General features: G+C 45.6%; 1 protein-coding gene across 2 annotated transcripts; it reads right to left on the bottom strand.

The window, feature by feature from the left end:
- Window positions 1-110: 110 nt before the first annotated feature.
- arhgdig (Rho GDP dissociation inhibitor (GDI) gamma) lies at window positions 111-14,355 on the bottom strand. 2 transcript variants are annotated; one of them, XM_041071996.2, is made up of 6 exons: window positions 13,881-14,355; window positions 5,726-5,899; window positions 5,409-5,492; window positions 2,893-2,969; window positions 1,917-1,980; window positions 111-1,625 (listed from the first exon to the last, which is right to left on the bottom strand). In XM_041071996.2, exons 1-6 carry the CDS (start codon window positions 13,948-13,950, stop codon window positions 1,426-1,428), a joined length of 669 nt encoding a protein of 222 aa, XP_040927930.1. In that variant the 5' UTR covers window positions 13,951-14,355; the 3' UTR covers window positions 111-1,425. The 2 variants fall into 2 exon arrangements, with proteins under 2 accessions (XP_040927930.1, XP_029015601.1); XM_029159768.3 differs by lacking the exon at window positions 13,881-14,355 and adding an exon at window positions 10,865-11,486.
- Window positions 14,356-14,480: the final 125 nt, after the last annotated feature.

Genomic DNA, 14,480 nt, shown 5'->3' with positions numbered 1-14,480 from the left:
TCAAAGAGACCCGATCTAAATCTGACTGTAAGCTTTATCTAAACAGAACATTCTGACGGCAGGTTTAAGACCAGCAGGAGGAAACAAAGAAAATATAGTAGAAACACCCGTTTTGGTCCAACTGCCTTTATTAAAAGATACAGGATTTGACACCAGTGCATCTTCACCATTTGATACCAGTGAAGATGCAGCATTTAATGACAGGCTGGAGGAGGATGAGACACAGATTCAGTCTTTAACATGATCCCTGCAAAGACTGGAACTCCAACATCTGGCAACCACTGACATTTTTTGCAACAGCAACGATTTTTTATCTCACATTAAATCTTACAATGAAGTGGTAAAAAAAGGAAGAGAAAATCCTGTTAAACCATGCAACACCCAACAAGCCAACGTTTACAGTTAGTCTCACAATGATTTCAAACGGTGTTCAGTATGTTCAGCAACAATGACAATATCATATCTAAAGACTTTACACAATAGTTCTGTATTTTTTATTTTAATTGGACTCAATTCATCCTTTAATATACTTTAACAAACAGATTCCATCTTAAAATCATCCATTAATTTTGAGATTTGTTCACATCTTGGGTCCTATTTCTTAAAAAGAGCTAATTTTGTTTTTTCACTAAATAAATCGCATAAAATCCTGATGGACGCACATGCATGTCTTTCTACAATATACACAGTTCAGTTACAGTCTTCAATGGCTCAGCTCTTCTCAAAAGCTCCACAAAGACTCAAAAAGTAGGTGCTTTTTAAAACGTTTGTCAAAACAAGCAACATTGTCCAACATCCCAATGTATGTTGGACATCCTCATTCCAAGACATGAGGGTTCTAAAACAGTAATAGCACATAACCGGTAGTAAAAAAATGTTGTGGATGATGTAAAATATACTTGTTTACTGCGTTTTAAAACAATACATCATGGGACAAGCAGACGTTCATAAATCTGATGAATAAATTAGTTAAGTGTGATTATGTACAGTATATGGGGGATGAATGTATTGTATAGGAAAAGCTTCCACAATGGGATCAAAACATAAATATAACGAATCTCTCCCAGTTCTGTGTTTCTTTCCGTGTGATTATTTGCATTCCACATTGGAGATGATGATGATTAAGAGTGAAACCTCAGAGGAGCAACAGCTTTTATTGCCTCTGTGACACAGCTTTTACTACTAAACCTTCAACAAACGACTCTGTATTTAATATTTATATCACATCACTTCTCTTTTAGAGAGTTTCACTGCATTATACTTTAGTTAATTCTACAATCCCTTAGATTTGCGTATAGAGATTTCATGATGAGGGCGACTCAGGAGATGCAGGCTCTTGATTAGGCGACGCTGCCTAACCACCATGAGGTGGAAGTGGGTGAGGGGGGGAGTTGAGGGCAATCACCCCTCGCTGGCGCCTTCTCTCTATTCATTCCAGTCCTTGTTGATGTCGAGGTTCCACTCCCAGGCCAGGTAGATGTTCTTATCGTCGTCGATGAAGCACGACTTGATCTGATAGTGGCCACGTGACAACATGCCTTTAGGAGCCTCATCAACCGGGCTGATGAACTCATGCTCCTCCGCCCTCGGCCCGTAACTTCCCACCATGTAGGACACCTTGTCGACTGGAGGAAGACAAGGAAAACGGCCAGTGAGAAAGCTGCTGACGGGTTCACATGGAACCACAATGTCTGTGGTGCAGAGAAACAACATCTGTGTGAATTTATACACAGTGAACAGTTCAAATAGAAATAATAGAAATTTACACGTCGATTCCTGTGGCATGAAATTTTAATATTATTGGTCTAAGCATCTGCAGAAATGCAGCAGCCAATAATTCCAGCAGAATTATTGTGTAATTCAGCATGAGCCTGAGGTCATGCTTCATTTGTCTAATCTCTCAGTGACGTACGTACCTTTGACTCCTTTTCTGTAGGTCACATGATGGTATTTTAATCCAGCCACGATTTCCCTGTCGACCTGCAAACACACACACACACACACACACACACACACACACACACACACACACACACACACACACACACACACACACACACGTCAAAGGGTTTGTGTCTGTTATATACATTTTTGCACTTATCTCATTATGAGGAAGTTGTTACTTTAAATGTGTAAAATGTAAACCCACGCAGGAACTGGAAAAAAATGGGTTTCCTGGAAATTAAATAGATATTTTTACACTGTATATATAATAGGAAATCATTTTTTATTTAGTGTGGCGGTTTGACCAGCAGGGGTCCTCGCAGAGCCGGTGTCTGCGCCTCTGGTCATCCTCAGCACATCAGTGCTGCCACTTCAGGGCCCTGCTCCTCCAGCACCGGCTCCAGTCTGCTCAGACACAGCACTGACCCACTTTTCAGCCTCAGACATGCGGTTTTCATCAAATGACATAAAACCGGCATCTAGTTTTCGCCATGGAAAATTTGATCCAGGCACAAAAGGAAACAGAAACACTTAAAATCTCTGATAATTATATAGAAAAAAAAACATCCATTATTCAATCTGCTTGTCTTTCTCAGCACGTTTTATATTCCTGTGTAAACACTGAAATATTTAATAATTCTTAGTGTTATCATTTTCTCATAAACATCCTCTGCAGCCGTTGAGTACACACCGTTCCCCTGTGTATTTATACTCTGCTTGTCCTTTAAAAAAATATTCCATTGTCGCCGCTTCGTGTCCCTGTGTTTATTTACTTTGGACCCGAGGGCTCAGCTTGGGAAAAAATCCTCGGTGTGTTTACAAGAGTGTCGAGTGGTTCATTTGGAAAAGAGAAGCGAGGGAAACGGAGGACAGAGGTGTGAGAACGCGAATCGCTGCTCAAAAGTTGGTTTAATCATAGGGAGCTCTCACTCACGTGTGCCGTCTTACCTTGAAGTGGATCTTTAGTCTGTATCTGGCTCCCTCCTGTAAGAAGAAGCTCTTCTCCTTCAGCGCGCTCAGGTCTCCTGCAAACGCAGCAACACATCATCACGCGTGCGTCAGCAGATGTGGCGAAAACGAGCCAAATGACTCATCATCGCACATATTATATATATATATAATATATATATATATATATATATATATATATATACACACATATATACCAGACACATGCTCCGGGGGCTCACCAGCCTTTCATCAAGTCACCGGTTCACAAAGCAGCAGCAATGAAAAAATAAACACACAAAAGAATATTTGGACCCTGACAAGAAGAAACGCTGGTTATTTCTCCTGCTGTTTTCTTTAATGGTCTAATAGAGAAACTCATCTCAGGTTAATATTTATTCTCACTCCAGTAGCGTTTTCTTTCTTACATTAAGGCAGTCTTTGCTGTGGGGTTGAAGGAGGAGAAACGCATCGCAGGCCATTCTAAAAGCACACTGCCTAATCACTTTATACCTCAATTTAAAGCCAAGCATCGGCCCTGAGTGCTTCCTAATGGGCAGGAGGAGATGAAGACGAGATAGAGGAGCGAAGTGAATGAAGCAGCGAGAGGGAGAGAGACATGGCAGAAATTGACTGAACCTTAGCTGCATTCACTCAGCAACACGTGACACAGGGTCAGAGGTCATATTCACACATTGGCTGGACGTTGTGGGGAAGTTGTTACTTTAAATAAAACGTGGTTTCGTCCTGGAGCTTTTGTTCACCACACAAAACTGCCCCATCAGATAAAACCCAGAATAATCAAGCCACTAGTCATTTGTCAGCCTGACATCCTGGAGCTTTTCCACTGCTTCATCTCCGTCCATCTCCTCCCCACTGATTCGTCTCCTCATCTCCTTTCACTCCGGAGACACAGACGGGAGCAAAACGCTGGCACCTCCTGGGAGCGTCTGACTGAGAAAGTAGGTCAGAGAGCTACCTGTTCACACAGAGACACACGCACAGACACACACACACACACACACACACACACACACACAGAGAGACACACACGCACACACACGCACACACACGCACACACACGCACACACACACACACACACACACACACCACAAAACCGCGAACAGACCAAATTTCACACTTAATTGAAGGCGTGGGAAAAATGGGAAGTTTCTACAATAGGAAAAAATGAAGTCACAACTTCATACATTGTTTATTTCTTGATACTTTGTCTGTTTGACTGATCTGAGGCAGTGGAGCTCTGAGACTAAATGCAAACACGCTGATGATGTTTATTGTCAGACTCCAGTGAGTCCGTGCAGACTATTTGGTTACAGAATGAATTTCAATTATTTCAGGGCACTCAGGCTCCAGATTTCATGCCTGTATATCTACGTTTCCTACAGTTTAAAATGCAAAAATTTAAAATGCATTAACATACACATGCTCTCCCTTCTGAACTCTCTCACACACAGACACACACACACACACACACACACACACACACGTCCAGAAGAGTAAATGCCCATCATAAAGTGAAAATCGTCTCTAATGCATCCCTCCAGCAGATTGAAGGTCCATTTCACATGTAGCCTGGTGCCGGCTCGGCTCGTTGACTGAAACACGATACACCAGCAGCAGCGATGATGAACTCCGCTTACTCTCCAGATTTATGACGGGAGATGCTTGACTCTCACGGAGCAACCAGCACTTTCACGTTTCTCTTTAATCCCACAAACACACACTCCTTCATTAAACCAAAGCAATTCACCGCTCTACTTTATTGGAAAACTCTCTCACATCAACAACAGAAGTCGTTTTCCTTCCTCCCTTTTTAAAACGGCCACTGTTTAGGTTTCCACAGCAAGCTGTTAATTATGTCACATTGTTGCACCTTCTGCTTCTGATACTATAGGTTTCAGACTGCATAGTAAAGACCCAGCGTTGCCTAGCAACCAGGTGATGCTGCTGAGTCGTATTATGCCGACGTAATTATGTGGAAAAGCAACGCGACAGTTGCAGCAGCACTCGTCCCATTTATCAGACAGGCTGCAGCAGAACAGGTGAACCCACGCACACACGCACGCACACCAAGCACCTGGTTCCCCTGTAGTGGATGACATCATCTCTGGGATAAATATGCTGCACACACACACACACACACACACACACACACACACACACACACACACACACACACACACACACACACACACACACACACACACACACACACACACACACACACACACACACACACACACACACACACACACACACCCCACTCCTCGTTCCCGTCGCTCTCCTCCGCATCCGGAGGAGAATGTCAATAATTCCCACAAAGCAAACATTTAGTTGCGCTCCTCCAGCTCAGACACACCCACTGCAGTCCTTCTGCACAAAGATGCAGTGCAGCGAGGGGGGTGCCTTGCTCCAGGGCACGCCAGTGACCGTGCCAATCACGGTTGAGGCTGCATGAGAACAATAAACAGGTAAAAAGGAAGCAGCTTCGTACCCGTCAGGTCGATGACGATCGGTGCAGGAGCCTCATCACACAACAGGGTCAGTCTGGTGACTCGGACATTGGGCCCAGAAGGGTCTGCAGAGGAAACACAGCGTCTTCAGCTCCTTCATCCACACGTTTGCCTGTTCACGTTTAAATGAACCAATTCAACAACAGAATCTGGTTTAGTCTTTAATTAGACCCTTCATCTCCAGAGACTGAGGACATCGATTGTTTTCATGAATGTGCAAACGGAGGCTCCTCTCGCCCTTAGAGCTGTCAGGGCTGTGCGCCGGTACCACTGGGCCCGGGTGAAGGTCATCACGCACCTGCTGCCACTGGACCGGGCCCCAGCAGCGTCTGCTTGTACTTCACCAGACTCTCGTCGTCTTTGTCCAGCTCCTGAATCTCCTGCAACGACTTCTGGGCCGGAGGGTTGTAGTTGAGGTTTCTCTCGTCCTCCTCATCCTCGAGAGCCAGATCCTTTTTGTCAGCCATTAGACCTTTGAGAAGGAAGAAACACAAAGATGTTACTAAATAGACTAGAACATCATTATCATATATTCATGTAACTATAATGAAGAAAAACAAAGGAAAAAGCCGACGACAGTTCAGTTCAATGAGTCACAGACGAGTCACTGCCTGGAAGGAGATATGACTCCATGTGGACCGGCTCCGGCTCGGCTCCGGCTCCAACCACCCAGGTTTGGGTTTCATCCGGGATTTTAATTCGATATTCAATCTAGCAGACACTCAATAATCTCTTCTACAGGCTGGAATTTCATTTCAGCATCTCTGCCTCACCCCGACCTCCACCTTTACACGGAGGAGTCGCCATAACTGGACAAATGTGGACCGACAGTCTCATAATCAGCAGAACGCAGGAACACAGCATCTGTTCAACATCAAATCATCACCAAACTGTCAACAATGAGAAAAAAGAAAAACCCAGGCAGAAATGAACAAAGTGTGTGGATGTTTTACTACAGAATCAGTCACGACACATTTAATTAATAAATTAATCGTACGTAACCTTGATCATTTCAAAGTGTTTGAATTGAAGAACTAAGATTAAAAAACTAAGAGGTCCAAATGGCGCTGGTGGTGGTGCACACTGATGAATGGCCTTCTCCACTTAGTGACGTGCACCAGCGTGAGCATTTAAAGTAACATGGCCACAAAAACAAAATGCACAACATAGAAGTCTGGCGAACAATTACCAAGAGAACACACACGGACTCAGTGTGGTGGCCTGTGTTTTTAGTGTAAGTAATGAGATGCCTCAGCATCCATCAGCTCTGGGCTGTGTGGTAATTGGCGCGCACGCACACACACACACACACACACACACACACACACACACACACACACACACACACACACACACACACACACACACACACACACACACACACACACACACACACACACACACACACACACACACACACACACACACACAGGAGCGCCCCACCCAGTCAGGGGCAAATGAGGCTGCCTTCACCCATCGCCATGGCAACCGCTTCAACTCCATGCAGTGACATCACCTTTATTGTGGATCTATTTTCTGCGACTGACTATAAACAGCGGAGCAGAGAACAATGTTGTACCAGTTTACAGCAACACAACAGGGTCAACGTCCCCTTTTCTCAAAGTAAAACTCGACTTCTACTTGGATGAACTGCGTGGAGTCATGAAATCCTCCTAATTGGCGTCTTTGGATGTGACAAGAGAGACAGACACACACCCCCCCCCCCACCTCTCTGCACCGCGTGCGTGAGCTCACAGCTCCCACCGTGCAGCACTGAGGCCATTCGGCCCCGCGTGGACGTGCATCTGCAGACGTTAGCTGCAGCGCTCCCTCTTTGATCCACAGACTGCTGAGCTGTCACGGCTGCTGCATCTATTAACATTTACTTTAAAAAGGCAGAGTTCGCGCCGCGTAGCGACTGCATCTTGATGTCTTTCACAGTTTCCGTGTCCAGACAGGAAAACGCTTTGTTTCACCAGATTAAACAACTTTAATCATCACTTTGCTGTGACAAACAGATAAAAGCGACTAATTATTCTCCTGTGGATGAAAATAAAGGAAATAAACACAGTTCACACATAAGCGCTCCCTGCAGAGCAGGAACCATCAAAGCCTAATTAGATCTCAACAGATATTTGTTACATCCACAAACTCACGAGGAAGCAGCTGAATTCAGCCTAAACATGCAGAGCTAAAACCCAACATATTGGGCAAATCTGCTGCGGGGAACGAGCTGGAACCAGCAAACAGTCAGCAGCCAATGTGTGAGTGACGTGCCTGCGCTCCTTCCTCAGTCTGCGATGTGGTATCAACCAGCGAGGAGCTAGCAGCTCGTTAGCGCTCAGCTCGTCAGGCCTCCTGCACCATTACACACGTCTGATGTGAAATGTGGGTAACTGGTGGAAATCAAGTGAGTTTGATGGTTTGATGGGCTCGTGCACTCTCTGAAGAATTTTAAAGCAGAAAAAGGTGAGGAGGCGTCGGGAAAATGCAGAGAGCACAGTTTGAAGCGTGGCACCGAAGCTCAATTACAGCAGCAGACGAGACTGATATTAAAATCTATGCACTCAAAGGAAACTAACACAGGGATGTGTTTGGTACAAAGGGGGGTGTTTAATCACACGAGAGCCTGATGAAACACACGGATGGAACCGCACCACGGACCAGATGTTCTGTGGCGCCGGCAGATAGAGAGAAACGCAGTCCCAGTGAAGCGTGTTCCTTGTCATGATTTAGCTTCTTGTCGTGTTAATATATGTTCCTCATGTCAAACCAGAGAACCTCTTAATCTAACGACTTCCTCTGTTGATCATCACTTCCTGCCGGCGCCATAACCCAGATAACTGTTCACTGTGTCGGGACAACGTTCCTGTGTGTGTGTGTGTGTGTGTGTGTGTGTGTGTGTGTGTGTGTGTGTGTGTGTGTGTGTGTGTGTATCATAAGGAGTGATTTGCTGTTTTTTTTATAGTCCCCTAGGCTCCATGTCGTTGTTCTGTTGTAATACTATAATGAAACCTCTGGGATGCGCACACACAGACACACAGACACACAGACACACAGACACACACACACACACACACACACACACACACACACAGGTCTCTGCAAAACCTCAAAACAGTTTTAAGAATGAAAACAGGAATGAACACTGTCTCAGGCTGCTGTCGCTGTGTGGCCAGTTTCACATGCAGAGCTGCAAACTCCCCGTTAACACACAAACGCACACACACACACACACACACACACACACACACACACACACACACACACACACACACACACACACACACACACACACACACACACACACACGTTGAACGGTGCGTCTCATGACTCCATGTCGATAAAAGCTGACATGACAAACAAACAGAATGTGTCTGGCTGCTGCAGAAAAGGGCCAAATACAACACACATGCACACAGCTACACACACACAAACACACACAAACACGCATGCACACAGCTACACGCACACACACAGCTACACGCACACACACACACACACATACACACACACACACACACACACATACACACACACACGCACACAGCTACACGCACACACACACGCACGCACACAGCTACACGCACACACACACACACACACATACACACATACACACACACACACACGCACGCACGCACACAGCTACACACACACACACACACACACATACACACACACACGCACACAGCTACACGCACACACACACGCACGCACACAGCTACACGCACACACACACACACACACACATACACACACACACACACACATACACACACACACACACGCACGCACGCACACAGCTACACGCACACACACACACACACATACACACACACACGCACGCACACAGCTACACGCAGACACACACACACACACACTGTCTTTTCATCAGACAAACACCAGCGTGGGGGACAAAGGACAGAATGACAACGCGCTGAGGTTTCACTCGGCCGCTTCGATGCTGTCGTTCGTTGACTGACAGCTCACGGAGAGCGTTCAGTTCAGCCACATGGGCCTCAACCCCCTCTCTCCCCCCCAGCCCCGCCTCCCTCCCTCCCTCCCTCTGCCACACTTTGTAAAACACCGTGTCCCCCTTCTTTCCTTCCTGGTCACAGCTGCTGACAGAACATTACACCCACCAACACCTCTGTCTCACTTTCTACCAACTCCACAGTTCACGTATCTCCTCCTCATCTTCCTCCTCATCTTCCTCGCTCTCCTCTTCCTCCTACTCCCAACCCTGCCTCCCGGCCTCGTTCCTCCTCTCCCCATCATTTTTCTCGCTACCCTTGGCATTTATCTTCCACTCAGTCACCTCCTACGTTCATATCAAAATCTCCTGCCTGTCGTTTTCAAAATTCAGTTGCTGCCAAGTGTTTTGGACCAGATTTGATTTGTCACATCCAAAGAAATCCTGCACAGAAATGACAAAACTCTGCGCTTGATGAACTTAAAGGAATTTGTTTTCAATGTAAAAGCAACGGTGCAAAGATTACAAATAAAAACATGTTTGCACTGGCATATTTGTTAATTAACATCTGTGAAAGGCATAATTTTACATCTTGCGTTCGATAATGATCGCATGGAGCGTAAAGATTCACACACTCCACATTAAGGATTCATGAGAATGGACCCAGATGGAAACAGTAGGTGTTGGGACTGAGGTACATGAGCAGCAGTGACTCCCTAGATCCTGAGAGATCCATTCAAAATGCTGTTTGAATTTCACAATGCTAATAAAATAGATTATTCATGAACTCCTCCGATTTTAAATCCCACATCGCTACTGGAGGAAAACCTTTGATTTCCTTTGTAATTGTTTCGATGCTTTTCCATTCTTCGTGCTGGGGGTGTGTTTCTCTTCACATGACTTCTTTCCCCCTTTCATCTCACAAAACAAACTCTTATACACACACACACACACACCTGTGCGAGGGGAAACCCCAAGACAGCTCCACCATCTGTAGCTGTTCTGCAATGTAGCGACACTAAACAGAGAGAGAGAGTGCGAGCAAGCGAGAGAGAGAGAGAGAGAGAGAGAGAGAACCTGGTTTTGCATTCAAACTAGTCTGAAGCAACACAGAAGCAGAAAATGCTATAAAAAAACAAACACATGTTTGTCGTATCATCTGCCTAAATGCACTTGCTGTGGGATTTTACACACACACACACACACACACACACACACACACACACACACACACACACACACACACACACACACACACACACACACACACACACACACACACACAGATAGTGTAGGATGGAATTGCGCTTCATGTCAGACATAAAAAATGTCCACACCCACCAGAATAGACGCATGAGCATCAGAAACACACACACTCATACATTTTTAACCTATAATAAGTTTGATGACTCAAGTTAGACTAATTGAGAGAACACACGCACACACTGTGACCAGCCTCACCTCTGTAGCACACAGTGAGCCACAGCAGCTCCAGCACCTGACCCCCGAACTCACACACGTCCAAACCCAGCATGGTGCCTCTGCAGGGTGACACACGGCTGAGGGGAACCAGAGAAGCACAGAACCTCCACAGGTAGCGACAAAGTACCAGGCGGGCAGCGGATCAACCAGGAGAGCGTCCACAAAACGTAGGACCGGAGACGACGGGTCAGGAGAGCATGTCCACCCCGGAGGAAGCGTTCACAACGTAGCTGGAGGGGAAAGAGAAGGGATGGAGAGAGAGAGAGAGAGAGAGAGAGTAGCAGAGAGTGTGGATGCTAGGGTGTGGGTGGGGATGCGTGTGAGCTAGAGAGAGAGAGAGAGAGGGAGGATGAGCGAGCGAGCGAGCGAGCGAAGGAGCCGGCTTTTCTGCACTTCCTCCTCGCTCTTGAAAAGTGAAGCACAGTGACAAAATGGGAGGAAACCGCAGAAGAAGAGCGATCAGCTGGTTTTCCCACAGGCAGCAGGCAGCGCTAGAAAGCGGCGGACGCCGGGCGGGTCGGCCAGCGGACCTGTCTGCAGCAGCAGCAGCATGTGCGTGTGGAGCCCAGACGCTGGCTATCGATTCGCAGACTAGCAGCGGACCCCTCCCCGCCTCCTCCCCCTCCTCCCCCCTCCTCATGTCATCAGCCCAGAGACTGCAATGAGCTCATCCTTTACCCTCCCTCCCTTTCTCTCTCTCCACCGCTCTACCTTGACTGCTCTCCCCCTCCTCACCCCGTTGATCCCAAACTCCCCCGTGCTACTTTGTTAATTCTCATGTGGTGTCTAGTCTCTCTCTCCACCTATTCATCTCCGTGTCTGTTTGTTTTTATATTCTTTCCCCTCCTCCCATTCCTTTTGTCTTGGTCTGATTCTTCATCTGCCGCCGTCTTTAAGTGACCACACCCTGTCAGCTCAACCCCCCCCCGTCTTCTGATGCCCCCGAGGCAGCGACTGTAGGATCCAAACGGGGACGTTCCTCTCTCCACAGTCACACACACCTCATTAATCTGTCATTCAGGAGAAGCCCAGCTGTCACACAGTGCATTATGGCAGACATCTTCAGGCTGCCCGCGTCTGTCAATCCTAACCTTCGTATGATGATCGAGTTCGGCGCGAGTCAGTTCAATAAGGTTGAATAAACTGTGATTTAGCCTCTGTAACGCCTCTACTGCGAGTCCGTCACATTTGGTTTTCATCACATTAGAACAGATGTTTAAAACCAATGAACTGACACAGAGCAGAACTTTTATAATGGAGTTTAGGCCTCTGACTATTACTGGTGACCATGCACATCCTTGTTGTACTGTACCTAATAAAATGGTCAGTGGTCCAGTTTGGTGAATGAGGGCGAAACAAGAAACAAGCAGCTGTTTCGTTTCCTTCATAGCAATGAAAACAATGAATATTTCCCTCCAGAAGCACAGACTCAGTTTGGCATTTCAACATTACACCTTCCCTCTGTGGGAAAACACTGCAATGTCAGGACATCCTCATTGTTTTTGCTTCGTTTTGGCTTCGTGTCAAGCATTTACTTGGTGCATTCCACCAAATCAGAGCAAACAAACATCTCAGGACAGTTAATCTGTACACGTCCACTGTGGCGCTGGAAAAACTCGCCTTCCGTTACGTTTTGCTCCGACCGGGACATTTATTTAGCTTCATCAGCCAACAGAGAAGCACAAGCAACATAAAACTAATAACAATACTCAGGTGTGTAATACATCAGCCCGTTAACTACAAATTATGCTAAATTTATAGTTTGTGTGCAAAATATATGTAGAGATTATAAAATTCACACTGGAGCTTCAATGAAAAGGAAAATAACCACAACGAAACAGAATCATGACTAAGAGTACATGGTCTCAAGTCCACGTCCCTTCAAACAATATTTTTGTCTCATTATAAAATCCAGCATGATAAAATATGACCATGAATTTTTAACTCTTCCTCTATCAGTCACCAGTGGGTCGTGCTACAAAGCCATCTCAGCTACAGCGGTGGCTCCCAGCGCGGAGTCGTCCATAAAATGTGTGTCTGAACACGGCAGATGGTTTCACAAAGAGTCACGCCTTTTACCCTGAACAGGACAAATCTGAGCAAATGCTCAGCAGAGAGAGAATAATAGAATTCAGAGCTGAGATTCCATCTTCCAGGATGACAACTGATGTTTGTAAAGACTTGCTTATGATTTACATCATGTCTTTGAGTCAACAAGGCCTTGAAATCTTAGTATTTACCTCCTATTTACGGTCTGTCGCTTCATGAATTTAACTTAATTCAGTTCAGTAAAGAAAAAAAAACAATTATCATAGAAAAGCACACCTCAAATTAAACTGGTGGACTGATAGCTCGTGGATTTGCATGTGTAATCTGCATTGATTCAGCAATTTATTGCATTAAGCCGTGGGAACATGAGCTGTAATTGCTTTCTCCCAGATACAGGGTGGAAGCTTTACACGTGGGCCGCGTGGATAAGTAGCGTCTAAATGGCTTCTGGCCGTTAACTGGGTGGGAAGCGTTTATCTCTGCGTTGTTGGGAAGAATAAGCTCCAGTCATTTGGTGCTTATTCATCCACGACCGACTGATTGAGCCGAGAGCGACTGAATATGCCCAACGGTAATTCTCTGAGGGAACGAGAACAATTAGAAGTAGTGACGAATAAATAAATACCAGCATTTGTGTCTGTCACGCGACTGATTGTAGACTTAATGCAAGTGAAGCTTGAAGGTGATCAGTGATCACATTTGGCAGGTGAGGAACAATGAGCGTGATGAAGTACTGGCCACTTTATTAGTTCCAATCCAGATGCTGTGAATTTTTTATTATTATAACAATCATAAAAAAACTACAACATCCTAAAGAGTAACCAATAAGAGATTTTAGTAAGGTTAACTTACTCATCAAATTCAAACACACCACTATAAAAAACACAGTAATATTACATTTATACATTTCTAAGCTGGATTGTATTTATGCAGGAGTTGGTTTTACCTTTCAGTGCTGCAGCAGCCGTGTTGGGTCCCAGTTCTCTGAGCAGCCAGCACAGACAGGAAACCTTCATGGTCCTCCTCCCCTGGATGCAGACCACACTCAGAAAACACAACAACACAACGCATTCTGAGAGAGCTCATTATAATCAGACTGTGTCTAACAGGCTGAGTTAATATTTAGTTGATCGGCACAGATGTTGGACAGAAGTGTGAAAATCATCAGCACACAAAAAAAAGTACTTAGAAGTTCCTTGTGTTCAGCGGCAGACAACCTGTTCTCTGCTGCTTTCATGTGATGAGCTCCACTTTGCCCAGAGGCTCTTTTCTCTTCTGAGCACATTCTGTGCTGCGGCAGCGTCCACCTGTTTTGCGTGTGAAGGGTGGGTGTATGTTCAGAACAGAGCGTTGCTCACGGCCACTTCCAAGCCGTGAGCCACACTTTCACCTGTGAGTTAGAAGAAACCAAACACACAAAGCTACAGACGCGGTTTTCTCCAATCTGAGCAGTGACTTCACTGCATTTAATAAAAGGAGGATTTCAGGTAATTTCTGACATCTAGTGGAGATGTAGGGAAGGGCGTTGAATTTTTGTTTAACTGAC

The sequence above is a fragment of the Betta splendens genome, chromosome 8, assembly GCF_900634795.4.
Source record: "Betta splendens chromosome 8, fBetSpl5.4, whole genome shotgun sequence".
Lineage (NCBI taxonomy): Eukaryota > Metazoa > Chordata > Actinopteri > Anabantiformes > Osphronemidae > Betta > Betta splendens.
The sequence above is the reverse complement of the archived record's forward strand: the minus strand, read 5'-3'. Positions and strand labels throughout refer to the sequence as shown.